We start from the raw sequence: 20,801 nt of genomic DNA on the forward strand, positions 1-20,801 counted from the left end.
ATGGTTTGCATAAAGACGAGCGCCGCAGCTTTCATTTGATGTATAGATTGTTTGTGCAGGTGACGCAGAAGTGTATGTACATTGCTGTAATTTGCCCGGGCCGTCGGAACGTTAACAGGTTAATAATTATCGCGATAATATCGTTAATCGTGATTATTTTGGCCACAATAATCGTGAGTCTAAAATTTAATATCGTCCCATCCCTAGTCATGCCTAGACGAAGTCAGGGAGAAGCTTATTGGGTCCTAAAGTTATCCTGTAGTATGTGGTGAACTTTAGATCAGCAGTTTTGTTTTGGTTGTACTCATGATGCTAAGCCCATGTTTTCTGGTTCACGCAACTAGTGCTGGTTTAGTCCTCATTTAGTCTTGGTTTGTAATTATTTTAAGGGCAATTACAAACAGTATATATAGTTTAGAGTTTGACATTATGCTAATTTTTGTTCAATAAAGTTTTCTGTGGTTATTCTTGAGGTGAGGTCGACAAAATACTGTTATTGTATTTATAGTAGGGATGTCATGATATAACTGTTGAACATAGACTGCATATATAAATGGACAGAGCTAACCTGCTAGCCGTCGTGTTCCAAATAGGAGGTGATCATTGGTGCACTTCTGGCTCATTTAATTTTACATTGAAAAATTGTCACCCCTTTCCAACAGTTGTAGTGAGCCTCATCATTTTGATATTAAAATGCTCATATTAAACCGCTCTAAATGATTCTAAATGATTCAACGCCGCACCCGCTGGTTTGGCCATGTTCTCCACCTTCCTGCTGACCATCCCTCGAGAGCCATCCTCCAGTTTGACCCAAAGGCGGCAGGCTGGAAACGACCACGAGGCAAGCCCCGCACCCGATGGCTTGACGTCATTGCGGGCGACCTCCAACAACTTGGAGTCACCATAGAGGACGCAGAGCAGCTGGCCCTAGACCGCCAGCGTTGGAAAAAACTGGTTCACCTGGTCGGCTCAACGCGTGGGGACGGGATGCCCCCCTCCCCTTTGCTGGAGCCTTAGATATAGATATATAGATAAATGATTCTGGTATATTTATTTTGCTTTTGTGTCCGTAAATCAAGATATGAACAGACAAATCAGGTGCCTTCGGGTTGCTCCCGCTAGCATTAACAACAGGTTTGATTGACAGCATTCCTAAGGGCGTGCTCCCTGCTGAACCAGTGGGCGTTACCTTCAACAGCCTCGCTCCGGATTGGCTCTTTGGTTGCTATGATACTCGTGGTCAGAATTCTCGGCTCCAAATTGCTGCTAGCCTTAATGAGCTTCATTTGACTGAAGCCGAACACTATGGGTGACGTCACACTCCCTTCGTCACTTTTTTTTTTAAACACTTTTTTATGGTTTATGGAGTTACAATTATTGTGAGCAAAAATACTGTATGGTTATATCTTTTGTCATAAAAAATGCATGTTTTTATAATTCAGTGATGATAGTAATTATAGCCTATTTCTATTGCATGAATGCCGTACATGTGCTCTAAAACTTTCAAACTTTCACTTTGAGATCGCAGTTCACATCAAATGTAGCACTTATGAACATGTTTTGTGACAGTTTTGCTGTATACCGTAGGTTCTAAAACCTATGAGTAACCTACCATGACCATAAATATTTGTAGTAACTGAAAAAAACAGTTAATCTTGACATCCTGAATTTATAGCAAAGATTATTTTGGGTTGCCTTTAGCTCAGTGTCACATATCGGCTCCAATCGACCTGTATGTCTGAAGACCGAATCGGCGCTCACATTTTAAATCACTAAAACAGCAGCCCTGAGCTACCTTTTCTCCCGCAGTGATAAGAGTAGTATAGGCACTTGGTTGGCTGTCTGTAAAAAACCCAGTAAATTGGTTCAGTGACGTGTGATTTGACAGTTGGCATAGTTTTCTTTTATGGACCTTATTTAAATTCATTTTAAATAATGTTTCACTCTGGTTGGTTTGACAGCTCGTGAGCGGGCAGGTGGAAATGGGGTGCAGGTCTGTCTCTAATAGAAGACCTTTTGTGGTTGGAGTCTAACAAGGGAGGTTTTAGTATAAGTGGTGAATGGTTTGTGCGATGACCCATACTTTTTCATAAAACTCGAACACTTCCTAAAAGCTTTCTGGATACAATAAGCACTACAAGTGCTATACATACAGCTTAAAGAAAATCCACTGCAGTCAACTTAAAAAGTGACAATTTACTCAAATAGCGAGTTTCATCTGTAAGAAATTTACCAGGATAAATGGCAGCATTAATGTAAATAGACCCATCACAATAATTACTGTATCGACTTATCACTCAATACATGATAGCCGGAACAATATATTTTCGGGCTCAAAATGGGGAGATTTGGGGTACTTTAGTTATAATACAAAAACAGTTGAGCTGTAGAGGGTTGAAAAAGTGACTTCCGTGCCTAATTATTGCTTCATTCTGCTGTTTATTTGTTGCAGCCTATGCCACGTGATGATACTGTCTATTTAAAAATTGTTTACTGGGATTATCTTGCATTATTAGGGCCCGAGCACAAATGCGCCTCACACTCATGTGAGAGCCCCTATTGTATTTGTACAATTTTGAGTAAAATGGCAAAAATCAAGCAGTAAACAATAATGTATAGACAAGTGGAAAATAACAGTTCAGTGAGCTTAAATTTTGAGGGAAGACCCTAGAAAACAATAATTAAAGATGACTCAGTAGCACCACCTCAAAAATCGATTTACATTGCACCAATGGAAGCCAGCCCAGAAAAATGTCATCGTAGACAAATGAAACTTAACATCAGTAATACGTCACATCAAGACATGATGAAAATGATACTATGGTCGCTCCCTAAACCCGGCAGGAAGTCGGCCGTATTGGATCAAACCCGGGACAAAATAAAATAAAATAAAAATTTAAATAAAATCTTGGGCGTGGTCATGGTGATTTTTCAACAAAATGTGAATTTTTGGAAATATTTTAAAAAATTCTTTCATAAACATTGTCAGATTGGAATTGACCTAATGAAGCGCGTGTGCACATTCTGAGCAAGACGTAACGACATGCAAATGAGGGCTCTATCTTTTAAGATGCCTCTATGGTGCCCCCTTCAAATTTTATTTTATTTTTTTAATTGATAAAAGCCAATCTATTTGTTATGAACTTGTGAAAGAATTTTCAAAGTTCTTCATAATGGGGGACAATGTGACAAAGTCCCATCATTCCAACTTATCGTTCAGGAAAGTGGGAAAAAAAAAGATTATTGTTATTCCTTTCTGCCAAATAAATCGCTCCTGAGAGAAAGAATAAAATGCTCAAAAACTATTGAAAATCAGCACACAGTTTGAGATTGACTCAAATTTAAATTGCATAACGTCGCCAAGAGTCTTTGTTGCAGGATGCCTCCCTGGCGCCCTGTGGGTACATAGAGCATCTCGAAATAGACAACAAAGTGTTTGATCCACCCTAAACTACACAGGTTGCTGGCCATATTGGGTCAAACTTGAGATGTCTAAAATCTCGACCTTGTACTTTAATGAACTTGTCCTAGGGTTTTGATCCAATGGACTCCAAACTGAGGCAGCATCGTCAGAACACATCTGGTATCAAAAGTTGTTAAAGGAATTTAAATAAGTCTCAGGGTGTGGTCATAACAAACTTTTTTTTTGGTGTTTTGATAATCTGGACATAATGATATGTGAACTAATTTGGTACGCACACCCTTTATGTGACCTTCAGTCTATAGGGACCACACCAAAACACTGGCCAGTCCCCGTACATCTCCATCTCAAAGCCACTAACCGCTGTTTTGAAGATGGTGAAGTACAGATCTTAGCCAGAGATAAGAAATGGTTTGAGAGAAGAGTTAAAGAAGCCATTTTTGTCAGGAAAACAATCCTTCCTTGAACAGGGATGGGAGCTTTAGACATCAGCTGTCCCCCATATATAACTTCACCCTCAGACCCAAAGGAAACAAAGAGAACAATAGTGCCAACCAGTAAGGCCATTAAGGTTAAATGATTATGCTAAGCAGGTCTCAGACACAGTGCGCACTCAGTGTAGCTCAATAGACCTAGCCCACATACAGGAACTGTAAACAACAGCTGTTTACAGTGTCAGTGTAGTTGACTCCTCCCTTCAGACAAATAAGACAGTTTCCACCAGCAATCTGACCAGAACTGAAGAATGAGCAGCAAAACGTCTTCACTCCTACAACTTTTTGTCCAGTTGACAGATTTAACTTTGGCTTTTACTATGGATTAGACCTGGGCAACTGAGGGATTACACAGGCAACTCAAAGATCAGTGAAAGGAGAAAATTTCCATCTCCAAATGCAATGGACATGGAAAGCTTTGGTTAAAAAAATCATGAACTGACTCTCCTCCATTTTCGCATGCAGGACCCATTCCATCCAGAAAAGTTTAACTGTACACTTTTTGGGGTACTTATGTTTTACTGTTGGTATGCATTTTTCCAGCATTTTAGTGTCTTTGTTGTAACAATAATCAAAAAATATATCCACGGCTGACTCAAATGGAATGGGACCATGGGAAACCGGGTTGGTGATGATAATGAATTTAACTGGTGAATACTTCATAAGCTACAATACAAAGCTTGCCTTGTACTTCTGACTAACAGATCTACAATTGGAGCATGTATCGACTACACTGTGCTGCATTAAACACTGTTGTCTGTATTGCCGCATTAAGCACAATTGACTGAGCAGGTAACACGAGGTAAGACTTGTCGTGTCTCACTGCTGCTTCTGCTGTAGACAATGCCCCGGGGTTGTTCACTTATATTATCTAATTGCCCCAAGGAGGAGAAGGAAGTTATCATTCATATTAACTCCGGAAATAGATTTTAAAAGGAGCCTGCATGACTGTACAGAGATTTAACCACTGGAGAGAAGCTACCAGCCGAGTGAGCGTTTACAACTCACCTTTACAAATGAAATGTGGAGGTCAAGAGGCTAGTTCGTTGTTTTACATTTAAAATGAATTATGTCTCGCTGTAGTTCCCTCTCCTTTCTCCATAAAACTTAAGCCAAGAGGAGACAGGGCGGTCCCAGCGAGGAAGTACAGATCTGGGTGAGGTGAGATTTGAGAGAGGGGGGAGGGGGGAGGGAGAAGAGCTGAGAGTCTGTAATGATAAATGAGATGGTCCTGATGCCAGGGATTTAAAGTGCAGTGTCCCGTTCAGAGCGCGACATGCTGCTGTGACTGCCCCCACTGAGCTAGAGCAAAGAGTTCTGAAATGTTCATTCAAAGTACCTCCTCCAAGTATTACACATTTAAAGTGGTAGAATTAAAGATGCAATATATAACTTTCCTGTTTGAGTTACATATTGCAGCAGTAGCTGTTTGAGGGTCCGCCATCTGCTTGTCTCCATTGTGATGTTATTGCTTTGTCTAAAATAATCCACAGTATGGCATTAAACTTTGATATCTCCATAGAGTCAAGTGGGTATCAGCAACAAGCTGTCAGTTCTGTGGAGAAGTGATATCTCTCACTTTTTTTTTGTTTTTGCAATAAATACAACTATAATTACCTAAAATAGTGCAATACCTTGTTACATTCCTGCCTAAAACAATAACATCTCCATGGAGACAAGCAGATGGTAGACCCCAGACAAGAAAAGAAACACATTGCCACCTAGGGCTGAGTACCGCTTGATTTCTTTCTTTTTTTTTCTTTCTTTTTTTTCTTTTTTTTTTTTTTTTTCAATACCGCTACCTCAATGACTCCTGCTTTTCAATACCTCTTCCTGAATGGTTCTTTTTTCGGTGCCTGTATTTTTAAAATATAAATTAATAGCCAATAGGACAAAGAAAATACTTCAATCTTTAAATTATTAAATTATATGTTATGTCATATTTTAAAACATGAACCAGAGTGCACAGCTGTTCCTCACGTGGACTGAGACGTGCATAAGTTTCACTTTTGTTTTTGCTGTGTACAGCACTCAGAGGTGGAGCACATGCTCTTTTTGATAAATAACTTACAACATGATAACCTGAGCAGAGGATTATAGCAAACTTTATACAGACTCATTTGGCTGCATCTTTACACACATGCCCTCCACAATGGATATATTTACTACACCAGATTTCTGAATTATGCTTACACCGAGGAACGGGAGGATTTTGGGGGAGTTTGGTTCATGTTATCTGTTTGGCTTCAACTTGACACAGACTCATTTGGCTGCATCTTTAATGTTAACCTCTGGAATATTACTTAACTGGTGTTCCTCATGAAGTATTTGGGTTGGACATTGCCTGGGATCTAGAATACACACATCTCCTTGAATTCAGATTGGCATGATTGACTGGTGGATTAGCCAATCACGGACGCACATGGTCTGTCCGTATCAAAACTAAATTGTTTATCTAAGGTAAGAGAAATATGATTTTGTTTGTAAATGATGAGCGGATCATTTGGGATTGGCTGGGTAAGGTTCAACACATTACACCAATTATTTAAATAGATTTTTAAACCATTCATTCTACCGTATATACTAAAACTATTTCTGATTTCATGTGCGCTTTATATCCTGCCTCTCCCTTACATTATGGAAATTCACTTCATTTGCATTTCTCGTCAGTAGACATTTCTGAAGTTAGGTTGAAATTGACTCTGCTGCTGAGCTGAACCATGTCTGAACTGTCCAATCAGTATCTGGATTGTTAGAAAAATAAAACTGAAAATATGGAAGAGCAGTGAATCAGTGGTTTTCTTTCTGGGAGATATTTGAATTTTACCAAGGAGAAATGTGAAATATGAAGGTGGTAGTGGAGGAAAGGTAGAGGCCACAGCAGATAAACGGCAGTGGTTCAGTACATTCTCTGCTCAGCGGGGGCTCCAGATTCTTATTCATTCTGATTATTGGAGTGTCCATCCATCAGTGCAGTAGAGGCAAAACCCAAATATGAGCAGCTCTCTGCAATTCAATTTTTGTCAGTGTAGTTAGTTCTGCCAGGCCTGTTTGTAATGGGTCTTTGGTCTTCTGGGCAGTTACTTCATTTCTCTTATGTCTTTGGGCTGCGTGCCTTTTGGATTCGAATTGTGATTTTGGTTTGCAAATAAATTTTCAGTTCACAGTGCACATTTTAAATACACCTAGTAGGAGCATTAAAGAATACCTACTGTGCTTGTGCCTGCTATGCAGTTATAATCTATGACCTGTGGATAATTATGTTTGGACATTTAAATTTATTCATCTAAAACAGCTTAATAAAAGAATTAAATCTGCTGACTCTTGTGTTAGAAAATTGCGATGCCCAGTGGGAGCTGACATCGCTATAAACGTCATCACAACAAAGAGCCATGTAGCCGTCAGCACCTCCACGAGAAAGCAGCACATCATGCTAGTCAACCGCAGATTTTTTTGCAAGTCATGACTTGGACTCGAGTCAGACTCGAGTCACTATTTTGATGACGTGAGAATTGACTTGCCAATGACTAAGGACTTAATATTGACTTGAGCCCTGTGACTTTAAATGACTTGATGATTCTCTTCGGCCTTCAGGCCAAAGACTTGCAAAACGAGGACCTGATAGAGGCCGATTAAGAAAATAAAATTGGGGAATAAGCTAAGTACACAGGCACATGTTTTACCTTTACATCAAGGTGGTACAACAAGTTTACCTAGTTTTAGAAAAGGTAGTTGTAAATCAAGTTACAGTGTATTTCAGTAAACGCTCCATTTTGAAGTCTTACCTATCGGGTTTCAGAAAAGAGCACAGTACTGTCACTGCAACCACAAAAGTTTGAAATGACATTTTCACAGCCTTTGATGACAAATAAGATTGTGTAGCTCTGTTTATTGATTTGACTAAAGCTTTTGACTCAGTGGATCACAGAGTCCTCTTGAAGTGTCTACTTCAAAAACTGCCAGAACACCTCACCTGCTTGTTAATCATTGATATCGGAACATTTAATTCTAGATCACTTGAATGCATAAAGCTAAGGACCAGCCGCACAAAAACTGAGATGGGAAAGAAGGCATTTAGCTGTTTTGCTTCATAAAAATAGAATGCACTACAAGGAAAGGGAAAATTGGATAATTTGGTGACACAATCGACAATCACAACAATTTATTACATTAATACAAATTCGAGAGGGGAAATGGTGAGGGGAAATAACTATAGCATGGTTAAAAGCTCTGAAATGTCATTTTTTTATAATAGGTGCGCTTTAACAATTGTGTGGAAAAAATTACTGAACAAGCATGGAATTCATAGTTCATGTTTCTTCTCTCAAAGACAATCTATTCTGTTGTTTGCAGAAGGCATTCAACCTAAATCATTGCACATGTTTAATTACAATTTCAATTTGACTGCAATATTTTGTGCAGCCCTATAGTCTTCATCATTTTGTAATCTGTTTTGAATGGTCTGTTGATTCCCTATGGAAACGATGTTTTTACACAGTCCAGTTTAAGCACCACTCCCCAAGTTGATGTTATAGCTTCTTTGCCATCACACAAAATGTTCATTAATATCATTTTGCAGCTTAAAGTGGAGGACCAAAGATGTATTGTTTCTATTTTGTCTTTTAAGTAATATTACATAACATTTACTGCAGTTCACATTAAACAATGACTCATTTTGCTTCAACACAGGTATTTTGTTATAAAACTGTCATGCATAAGGGTTGTCATAATTTCTCTATGGCTGTAAGGTATTAATTGCACTCACTTTATGTATGTATTCCCATCTTATTATGAAAGAGACATTGTGTTTAATAGGTTTCAGTTAACAAGCTATTTGCCCTACAGCTGTATACTGCAACCATGGTTATAAAAATATATCTTTGCACATGTCCCCTCCCACTCCTCTCTATGCGCACTGTACTGTCCAGGTAGTCGTCCTTCAGAGAGCTTGTTACTGTGGGTGATGCCTTCCCTTGCTGGTGTAGGCTCCGTGCTTATGTCGCCCCTATGCATGGTACTATATGGTCCTTGAACTGAGCGCAGAACATACACCATAAAGCTGCATTAATGAGACGCGCTGCCGTAAAGGTGTCTAAAAGGATCACTTTGTCAAATCTGCAGAACCAAAGCGCTGACAGTGTAGAGAACATGGAAAAGACAGTTATCCAACCACCCCTCAGTTAAGATATGAGATTTGGAATTACCCATGGGTTTCAGAATTATGTAAAGTAAGTACCATTGCCATAGCGATTAAAAATTTAAGACAAATGTATCTTTTGAATGGTAAAAAATTCCACAAAATGTTGCATATAACAGGAACCCATGAGTAGGGATGGGATAAACAATAAATCACCACCAGTAAATCACCAGAAAAATATGTGCAGAAAAAAAGCTACTTAACCACAGGGGAGTCAACAGGGGGGGACAAAGGGGTCTGTTTTCCCAGGCACCAGGGTCTTGGGGGCCCAGAATTGTCACGCTTCTTTACCAGGGCCCCCAAATTTCTGTCAAGGGCCCCGCTTATCCATAATGTTCTCCACTAGATCGTACTTGTTTTCACTGATAACAAAGTACAGTAATATAAAAATTGTTTAAACATGGAACTTACTCATAACATTAAAATTATAATTATTGATATCCATAATGTTTTTAATCTGTCACAATTGATATAATCATTAGTCGCAATTATTTTGGCTATGAGGAATAAAATGGGAAATGAGGATTGTAAATTTAATTGAAAACAAACTCTAAATTTGAATGGTTGTAATTGCCGTATCACAAAGATTACAGTTACTTAGGTGATGCCCAGTTTCAGAGTGATTAGAACAAATTATCTTTTAAATACTGAAGTGTTCTCAAAGTGGCGTCTATAACCTGTAAAAGGCAATATTGTAACCCCTGATTATAGTCCTCTGGAGACAACTAAATGTCTCAGTGACTCCATTGGGTCTTTGTATAAAACCTGCTTAACCCTGTAGATTTCTGCTAGCATGCTTTGAAATGTGAATCTCTGGTTATGCTCTTGGAGGTGAAAATTAGCTGAATATTGGTTATACAAAAGACATCACAAATCCAATCAAAATCTCAATGCTTGTCAGGGAAATTAGATAAAATGTTTTTTTGAATAATGCCTGACTCATTCAACAATGATTGGCTGACTCACTTTTTCCCGATATTTGTTCAAATTTTTATCAAAATAAGAAAGATTTAAGGGTACTCAAGTTTGTTTTTTGTTTTTCTTTCATAAATGTTCTACAACTTTATAAAATGCAGAAAGTGACGTGGTGGGAGCGGTTTGACTTAAGAGCAATGAAATCCACATGTGAAACTGATGGTTTACTTTTTTTCTGTTTTTGTTTGTCATTTTTGGTGTTAGCTGCTTGTCTTCATGGAGATAAGTTTAATGTCATACTGTGGAGAGACCAGGCGGCTGACACTTCACCAGAAAAAAAAAGAAAACCTTTTTAAGAGGCTTAAAAATGTGGTAGCAACAGTAGCTTAACGAGCCAGTTGCTAAGGGTGTTTGTCCACTGATCCGAAGGTTGGCGGTTCGAATCCCACTCTCGACATAAACATCGTTGGTCGATCGGTCAGATCCACTTACCCGCAGGTTGGTGGGTGCAATTCCGGCTCCTACAGATGAATACTATCGGGCTGGCGTTGTGTCCTTGGTCACTTAACCCACCCATAGAAAAATAAAAAACATAATCATGAAGACATAGAATAACGGTAAAATTGAGAGAATTCTGTGGTTTATGCTGGTGTTTTTTTTGCTTGATTCATCTTTTTCATTGCCATTTTTTCCCAATATCCAATAGGGATATTACGATGTTATTGGGGATATTACGATAACGCTGTTGCAAAATTTCCTCAATATCCTTGTGGTCTCTTTTCAGTATTAAAGGCCAATAGGATCGCACGCAGTCCACTTTCCACACTTGCGTTAACATGAACAACACTGTGACACGTGGATGGTGCCATTTGTGAAGAAAGGAGAATGGATAAAGTGGAAAGCTGAGCAAAACCGCTGCATGCCCCCGCTGCTTTTACGTCCGAGGTGCATTTTGGTTTCGCCAAGACCACAAGCGCCGAAAGAGAAAAGGAGAAAATGGGGTCATCTGTGCTGGATGAGTGTTGCCTTGTTTTGCGAAATATGCGAACTGCAAAGGAACAAAAAATCTCTCAAATCACCAATTCTTTTAACCAAGCACTGACCTGTGAGCCTTTGGCATCAGCCCAAAAGCACACACAGTGAAAACAAATCTTGCCGTTTTAAATGCCTTCAGAAAATCTCAAAATAATGTGGCTTTTTACCCGTCATGGGGCTGTCAAATGTACAATTTTGCCAAAACCTAAAAACGGATACTGTTCTATTCTCTTTTTATAATCCATGTGGTTTTTTTGCAGGTTCAACTACAGATCTACCCATCATCTCGCCTCAAATGGCTTCTACGAGTTTCTCAACTGGTTCGATGAAAGGGCGTGGTATCCTTTGGGCCGAATCGTCGGAGGAACAGTAAGTTTCTTTTTACACTGTCAAATAATACAGTCAAATTTTATTCATTTTTAGATTTGACACAGGCATACTTGGTTATGGGGACAGTGAGGAGGAGTGAATAATGAAAGAATATGGAGGCTGAGCGGAGAGGTGCTTGGTGCGACCTTTTGGATTGTCTCGGAGGAGGAAGCGACGCGCTGCCAGGGGAGATGACATTTACACTTGAAACAGCAGCTGGACAAGGACGAGGGTAATACTATTCAGGGAGAGAGAGTACAACTTACCACTGGAACTTATTTTAATGTATTTTAATTCACTATAAATGTACTCATAAGTTACAATTGCATATACATAAGTGCCATAAGGTTAAAGGAGCCATATGTAAGATTTAGATTTTAAATTCCATAAACATGACCGAACTGTGTCCCCAGATATGAGGGAAACATTTCCAAATGAAAAATAGCTTGCAGTGTTAACAGTTGTAATGCTGATTTCTTCTTGATTACAAAAACATTGGATATGATGGCTTTGCTGAAATCCAGTTAGTTTGCACCTAAAAAGACTCTCTGACCTCTGACCCAGCACCTTCAGTCAATCATTAAGCAGTGCTCTGCAGCTCAGTGAGTGAACTGTGGCGTTTCGCTCGCTGTAGGAGCGAATTGTTGCTGTGTAGACAATAAGGGCATATGATTGAGGTTGAATCATTTGGACAACTATTGTGCTAAAATCATTTATAAAAACTGATTCATGTGTTGTAATGGCAAAATAGTTGTGAGAATATATTTGTCAGAAAATACCAACTTCATAGACCATGATCTTTTGCTCTATATTTTGTGGAACCAGGATGTACTTTTTTGTAGTCATCCATCCATCCATTGACACATCCTTCAGCTCATCCAGTGTGACCCCAAGGCATTCCCAGGCCAGCCGAGAGTCAAACATTTTAAAATAAAATTAAAAAATTTAAAATTAAAAAAATGCTGGACTAGGTTAAAATCCGAATTAATCATAACATGACACTTGACAGCCCCATAGCCCCATAGGTTGTTGAGCGTCTTGTCAAGGACCAGTTAATAATCACACCATCCTAAGTTCAACCATTTTCAGCTTTCTATTACTGAATGCCAGAATGTGTTTTTCAGCCTGACACCTCTGGCTTTTGCTGATGAGGGATGCCGTCATTAGATGTGGCCTTCGGTGTGAACTCCCCAGTCAGGTCTATGGAGCTCTGAGTCAGCACTCTCAGGTCTTAGGGCTCAGGGCAGGTGCAGCTCTGGCCCTGTGTCAAGACTCTATCCCCAAGTTCGACAACGATTTTGGAGTTGGCCAAAGATCCCCTATCTGACTTTGAAAAGAAAGTTTGAATTTTAACAACTGATAGCTTGGGAAGGCCATATAACAAGGTTTTTAATATATTACTGGACAAATTCAGACAAGCATATCAAAAAAATGACTTGTTCTCATATTTTTTAAACATTTTTTCAATAAAAACACCTGTAATTAGTGAATGAAAAAAAAAAGTGTTTGATGACTGGAACATGCCAAGCGAAGCAATTGCATCTCCATGGAGACAGAGTGCACTTTCAGTATATTGCGTGAAATCAGTGAGAAATTGTACGAGATTACATGGAGACCTAAACATTGGAGAGAAGACACAGGTTTTTTTAAGTTGGTCTTGAAAGCTGTTGCCTCGCACTTGTGAAGCAGTGGAGATTCAGTGCAAAACCCCTAAATCTTAACTTCGCCATATTTCATGTGTTGTGTTCAGCCGTGGAGCCGTGTAACCCTGCAGTAACTTAATGTTTTCTTTCACAACACTCCAAACCCCACTTGACAAATTCCCACTGGCTGAATCTTATTTCCTGTTTACCTGCTTTAACATTCCTCTTGTGAAACATTGTGCTCCTCTTGTACGAAACTCAACTTTACGATTACTTAAAATATATTACCTTTTGCTCCCCGTTTTGCCACTTTTCTGGTCGTGTGTCCTGAGTGGCCAGTCGAAATGCCAGCGTTCCGTTCTTTTCTTTGTGCTTTTTAACAAACCCCACCTGTCTCCTCTATCACTGCCCACCACAGTGAATTCGCACGAGCTAATGAGGCAGCCGGACACTATCACTTGTCACTTAGTTCATTAACATACTAGAGTTGGACTTAATGCTCACAGCTCAATTAAGATCTTTAAAATATACTCTCTCTCTTTGTCCAAGTTTATTAGCGTTTGAGGACAGATCTAGCCTAGCCAAGTCTATAGGATGTTTACTGTGGTAGACATTTCCTGTTTTAGTTTTGTCTCTGAGCGCAACTACTATTCAGACAATTTGATAGGGCCGTAAGGCTGTGGTTTTGTCGATTTAATTGGTTGGTATTAGTGGACTCTGTTTTTTTGTTTAGATTATAAGGAATTATATGCACAACAGAAGAAAGAAGGTAGGGAATGGATTAACTGAAGATTTGGGAGTGAATCCAGTGTTTAATCTGCCTTTTTCCATTTAAAATACTTGTTATTTTTATACTTTTCTGTTTAGTTTTGTTTTTGTATAAACTCACATGCAGTTGTAGTATTGTAGTGCAGTAGCATGGTCAGATTATAAAGATAATGAATTTTCTCAGAGCTTTTGTCATGCCGCCCTTTTAGTTGATTAATCGATCGAGGCAGGGCATGTCTTTAGTCGACCAAGAATTTCTTTACCCGACTTCAGCCTTTTAGCCTTTTAGTGTACCTTTTAATACTTGAGGGAGGGCCAGTAAATTATTTGTCAATCTCTACTTGTGAGTGTTGTAAATGGCAATGCTGATGCCGTTACCAATATTGTTTAGAAGACAAAGCAAACTGATTGCCGATAAGCTCTGCCGATATTTTGGGCTGCTCTATAGGGTCGATTTTAATTATTTTCCTCATATTATGTAATTTAAATTTACCACAAACTTTTAAAAGAGCAGTGTATCATATTTTATGCAGTTGTCTCTTTGTATTAAAGTGCTAAAATGAAGCTTTTTGTGTATATTCTAGGCAGCAAATTGACCCTAGCTGTAGATTTAAGGCCTCTACTATTTAACATGTTAAATAGTCTAAATATTGGCCCAGTATATTGGCCAGCCACAATATCAGTCCATCTCAACTTGCAAGGACCAATATCCTCTGGCACTGAAGTTTGTTTGTTGCATACTTGAGTGTTAAAATGATAAATAAAGTGTAGCGCAGGTGCATGGCAAGGCAAGTTTATTTGTACAGCACAATTCTTACACAAGGTAATTCAAAGTTCTTTATAGAAGAAGAAAGACATTAAAATCACAATACAACACATCAAAACATAAGTAATTACAAATAATCAAAATTAACATTAAGGGAGAAAAGTGCAGAGTAAAAACCTGTTAGTCATATGCACAGCTAAACAACTGTTTTACTTGACCAACGCTTGTATTCGTCGACTGTTCCTTTTACATAGATTATATGATTTTATATGGACAGCATCACTCCTCACTCTACCTCTAAGGGAGCGTCCAGCCGCTCTGCAGAGGAAACTCATTTTCAACTGATTGTATCTGAGATCTTGTCCTTTCAGTCATTACCCAAAGTACATGACCATAGGTGAGGGTAGTAACCTGGATTGACAATTAAATTGAGAGCTTTGCCTCTTGACTTAGGTCCTCCTTCCCTACAACACTCCGATACAACAACTGCATCTTCCTAGTACTTGTAGCTTGTTTAAATTGTAGTACAGTGACCACATGTGTCCTAGTACTTTTTCTCGATAGTTGTTTTTGCATGAGCTCAGGTGCCAGTGTAGTTTTGTGAGTGCAGTTTGGTTCAGATACATAGAGACGCTTAATAGTTCTGACAGCTTTTGACACGACCCCTTGACTAATCGATCAGCAGGACATGTTTTTACTCAACCAAGAATTTATTCAGTCGGCTGCAGTAATAATATAATATAAAGTTATTTTGTGAAATATGAGGCGCACAATGTAACAATGCTTCCTGGTGGAGGGATCACTAACACATATCTGTATTACTAAAGAATACATTGAAAAACATGTATTGTTATTGTTGTGAATGATACAGCCTCTACTTAACTGACCTAACTTGGCTTGGTGGTGTTACCTGCTTGTCCCCAGAGAAATACTTTTTTAGCCATATTGTGGGACATTCTAGGCAAAGACATAAGACCTCGATGGTGGAGACGTCTGACCCATCACCACAAAGTTACATAGTCCACTGTTTATTATGCAGTGTTTTAGTCTTGCTCTCCTTTTATGCTGGTTTATTCCATTTCATTTCAAACCAAGAGGGCCTAATCTGTTCAAAAACACTATTAGAGTGTCACTTTCATGCTCCCTTGTTCTTTATATTTAGAGAACCATATTGTCATTGAATTAATATGCACTTATCATGATGGATTCAAACAGATGGTGCAAACTGTTTATATATTTATTCCTTTGGAGTCGAGAGAAAGAGTTCAAAAGACATCCATCAGCATTCATCTGTCATAGTCAATTATCTGCAGTGTTCGTGATTGTGTTTGACAGGGCTTCCGTGCCATAATAAATGTACTGCTGCTCTAACAAGGATACTGCGGTGCTCATTACCAAAGGCTATGGGCTGAGACTTTTAGTGTGACATTCAAGTCCTTAACCTCCAGAAAATGTTGTCTTTACTCTTTATTTATATATTTATTTATTACCAGCATATTTTATTGTAACAACTAGGACAAGCAAACAATACTAATGCATGAACTATGGTATACGATGGGCGACAGCAGCTGGCGGTCCTATTCAAGCTGCTGTTGTTGTGTTTTTGGGCACGACACTTAACCCACCTTGCCTCCAGTGTCTGTGTACACTGGTGTATGGATCTGTGTGTGAATCGGTAAGTGATTTCTTGATGTAAATCGCTCTGAGTGCCTTGAAGGTGGAAAAGCACTATATGTAAGTGTGAACATTTACTATGTGCTACGGATGTTCATGGTTATTTTTGGGCAATTGATGTTCGTCATAATTTAGGTAACAATATGTATTAAAAATGAGATGGTACAAATAACTAATAACTGAACTAATAGTGACTTGTGACCATTTTTAAAGCAAAATTTGTCATTTCAGTTAAATCTTTACTCCAAAATATTAAGCATTTTTCATAAAGCTGATCACATAATCGTGGAATGGTAATGCACTGGACTATGTGAATGTAAAGGTTTTTTTGTATGGTATGGTATGCTTTTATTTAGACAGTGCACGACGTTACATTGACCTTAAAAACAGGAAAGATGTATGGTGCCAGGTTATAGCATAAATACTAATTTCCACCTGTCGTCCCTGGACAGGTTGATGTTAAGTAAGAAGAACAGTTTAGGTGGATAAAAGACCTGTGAACATATGGTACATACATCAAAATACAACACATCTCACCTCTCAAATAGGCCATTTCTAAAAACATTCAGTTCACACACATATACACAACCATACCAATCTCTTCACACATGCACAATCAGTCAATTTCAGATATACAAATTCTCTTTCTTTCATACACATTCACTGATGGGTGATATTTGCCATTTCTTTGCCAAATGAGATTCTAAGTTTTCAAAAGTTTGCACATGTGACAAAGTGTTAATAATCATGAAGAAGAGTAATTGTAAAACTGTATTTCTTCTCACAATCATAACGTATTTGATATCCCTACTATGTGCTGAAGTTACAAACAGCCTCCATATACTTTTACTGTGTGCAGGAAAAAAGTTACAGTAATATAATTAAAACTCAGGCTCACTTGAAGATCATAGCAAATGATCCTCCCCTCTCCATAGAGCATGTCAGCTTCACTTTTTTACTACATAATTCATTGAAATGTATTTAATTTTCTGCCCTGGAGCCTGACCAAACAGAAAATGGGGGGCACGCATGAGCTCACAGCGTCTTACCAGGAATTAGAAAGCAACACAGAGACCTACTTCCTGTCAGTGTCAATATCTCAAGGCTAAAGCCACATGAATGTATTTTAATGGTTAAATTGATATGCCCTTCTATGTTACTATCTCCTGTGTTCTCCACTGAACAGTAAATTGAATTCTAGGGGTAAAAAGCGAGGGGAGAACTCTGGCTATTACCGTCGCCTCACCACAATAAAGTCTTAGGTTGAATTCCCCAGCCTAGTTCATTAGCATGTTAATTTTAGGTGAGTTTGCTGTTGACCTAATCCAGCTGGTTATTCCTGACATAGATCCGAGCTCAAAATCTGGAGAAGTCCCTGCTCCTAATGAGGTTTGGGACATTATACGTGGCTCACTATAAGATATCACAATTCAGAAATATATGCAATTTGCCATATACCACTATTTTTACGAATCAAATACACTTTAACTGCAGTATGTTTTAAACTACTATGTGCATAAACGTATAACTTAAAACATATTAATTACCCCAGGGGTGTCCAAACTATGGCCCGGGGACCAAATGTGGCCCTCAGACCAGTTTTTATTGGCCCTCAGGCCTCCTGCTGAACTGGCCCAATTGATTGTAAGCAGTACTTTTAACAGCAAATTAAACTATTTCTACCTCTATAACCTCAAACATCACATTGCAGTGTGATACAGACCTAAAATGAATGTGCTCCAAGCCTTATTAATATAGAGCGGCCCTGTCAAAGCTGTGTATAAAGCACTGCACTGCATTGATCACCGGTCTCTGGCCCACCGCTTTGAATATGTTTTGAGATGTGGCCCTGGGTTTGGGCACATCTGAATTACCCATTTAAATCAAGATGGTTAATGTCAAATGTATTACGTGAACAATTTTCCTTTAGCTAACCAAGCAACAAAAGTGTAGTGGGGTCACAAAATAATTATGTAAAATCCACCAAAGATATTCATGGTGATACATCGATACTGCAGCCCATAATATTGCTAGTGTATCAAATTTAGTATCACAACATATCGATATTTTAGCAAACCCTTACACTGTGGACTGTGTGATACCAACCCAAGTCACAAGTAAATTAGGTAAGAAACATTTATTTTACTCAATGGCATTAAACGTATCCATCTCCATAGAAACAAGCATTTGCTCCACGAGGCCAAGTTACAGGTCCAGTCTTTGGAAGGCAACCTCGATCACAGTAAGAATGTTATTTCTTTAGCTATTCAAACACCTGTAATTGAGTAAATGCAAGATATGCTTAATACTGAACATTCAAGGCCAAGCTTTAACATCTCCTTGGAGACGGGCAGGTGGAACAGCTTCCCAGTTATGTTATAAGTTATACAGTGCACCAATTTGTCTTGCAATGTGTTCACAACATGAGGAGTCTTAGTATCTGTGATGAGTTTGTTCCAAATAAATCTCTGCATCTGTTTTCGCCATAATTTTAAGATGATGACATGATTGTCTTCCTATAAAAGATTAGAACTCATCTGTAATCTGGATATAGCGTGAACAGTGCATTTAGCCTCCATTTTAGGAAGTGTAATGATAATGATAGGCCTGAGTCAAATCAACCCTGCAATTTGTTCCGCATGGCCCTATTGTATCAAGACAAGCAACAGATGCACAGCTTTGCAATCACTGTTTAATTTTAAGTTTTGGCCTTTACTTGAAGCTCAGTTTTATTCCTTATTATGGATGTGATTGGGGTCAGAAGTGAGGGTTATGTTCTCGCCAACAATAATAATTTTACTTCTGTTTGGCATCATTCCTTGCAGAGAAATGATGGAATACCCCTGGCCAATACTTAAAATTAATACAATTATCCTCCCTTGAAGCTCAGACAGGTTAAAAGTACAAAGTATATTATTGTAGGAGTCAAGTGCAGTGTTTTCAAGGGAGTGGGTGTAATTTGTCTTGTGTTGCTGCAGAACCAACTATGTCCAGTGATGTCTCTTAGCAATTACCCAGCTATTACGGAGGTCATGCTATTTCTAACATGTCAGAGGATGATAGTTTCCACATCTATCCTGCTGGAACACACCGCAACACGCCTTTTATTTGACAGCCTGCCAGAAGAAATAAAACGCCCTGTTAAGCTGTGACACAACCTCTGCCACCGATGTTTTGTTTTGGTGCATGTTCTGTTTTTGTCAATTTGTGTGATATTTGACAGTGGCGATGGTTAGACAGTTTCTGGAAGGTCGTGAAGAAATGATGTTGTACTTAAGGTTTGTACTTTTTTTTTTTTTTTTTTTATCAGCACCGGATACCAATTTCTGTTTTTCATTTCAGCTTATCATCTTTTATAATGCATTGAAGAGGTAACTTAAGTCATCTGCTTCTTCTGAATGATCACACTTAATTAACTTAACTCACCTTTCATTTGCTCAGAGGCTTCTTAAAGCTGACCAATAACAGGTGTAGTTGGGAAAAGCCTAGAGCTGCATTCAAGGAAAATTTGTGAATCACAGTATGTCGACCAAAATGGCATATTGTCACAGGAATGAGTTCATAATTAAATTTTTATCACCTTAATGCCCTGCCATAGTATCACTAGTTTTTTTTTAATAGATTTTGTAGTTACGTGGGCACTGAAGACTTTTACATCAGATGCCCTTCCTTGAGGTAATGAGGCTTTATTGGCTTTATTTTCATTTTTATTCCATCATAGGCCACATTTTTTACATTTTACTTAATAAAACTCACTTTGTATTCGAACTGGGTCCTATAATCATCCATCCATTTTCTTCCGCTTATCCAGGGATGAGTCGCGGGGGTAGCGGTCTAAGCAGGGGCTCCCAGACACTTCCTCCAGCTCCCCCAGTGGGACCCCTCCAGTGTGTCCTAGGTCTCATATAATATTTTCCCATATATTTTCGTACAATATGAAATTTGAATAATGTGACGAAAATTGGTTACTGCAGATACTGTTAGAGCCGTTTAACAGCGGATTCTGCAGATACGAAAACACACTAATGATGGCAGTGAACATATTTCTGAGGTGGAATCAAACCTTAAAACTTAATAATGTGAACTGCTACATTATATTTGGAGTTGATTGGGTCTAAATTGTTGTAAATTGATATAATAGCCCATAGTTCTTTGCACCATTCCAGCACAGCCAAGTAATAAAACTACTGTTAATTAATCAGAATCTTTATACTTCAAAATGATGGCACCTAAGGCTCATCAGGGCGTATTTTACTCATCACAATAAGCATCATACCCTGAAGTGAAAACTGATAGCATCTTACTAGTGAGATTTGGATCGCTAGTACTGTATACACCCCCATACAAGCCTCCTCCGTGACCCACTTAAGAGAAAGTTTAGTGACAGATGGCAGACAGCATATACTTAGCTCAGTAAAAGTGTCCCTTTATAACATGCAAATCTATGCAGATGGATGAAGATTGATGTGGAGACGAGGATTGACGGCTCCACTGCAAAATGCACACTCATTCATAAAGT

General features: G+C 38.7%; 1 protein-coding gene across 1 annotated transcript in view; it reads left to right on the plus strand.

The window, feature by feature from the left end:
* Positions 1-20,801, plus strand: part of LOC117378192 (dolichyl-diphosphooligosaccharide--protein glycosyltransferase subunit STT3B) — a 144,107-nt gene that overhangs the window by 52,390 nt on the left and 70,916 nt on the right. The window contains exon 2 of the mRNA XM_033974722.2: positions 11,323-11,431. Within this exon, the coding sequence (XP_033830613.1) occupies positions 11,323-11,431 (109 nt within the window). The remainder of the gene's footprint in view (positions 1-11,322; positions 11,432-20,801) is intronic.

The sequence above is a fragment of the Periophthalmus magnuspinnatus genome, chromosome 11 (assembly GCF_009829125.3).
Source record: "Periophthalmus magnuspinnatus isolate fPerMag1 chromosome 11, fPerMag1.2.pri, whole genome shotgun sequence".
Lineage (NCBI taxonomy): Eukaryota > Metazoa > Chordata > Actinopteri > Gobiiformes > Gobiidae > Periophthalmus > Periophthalmus magnuspinnatus.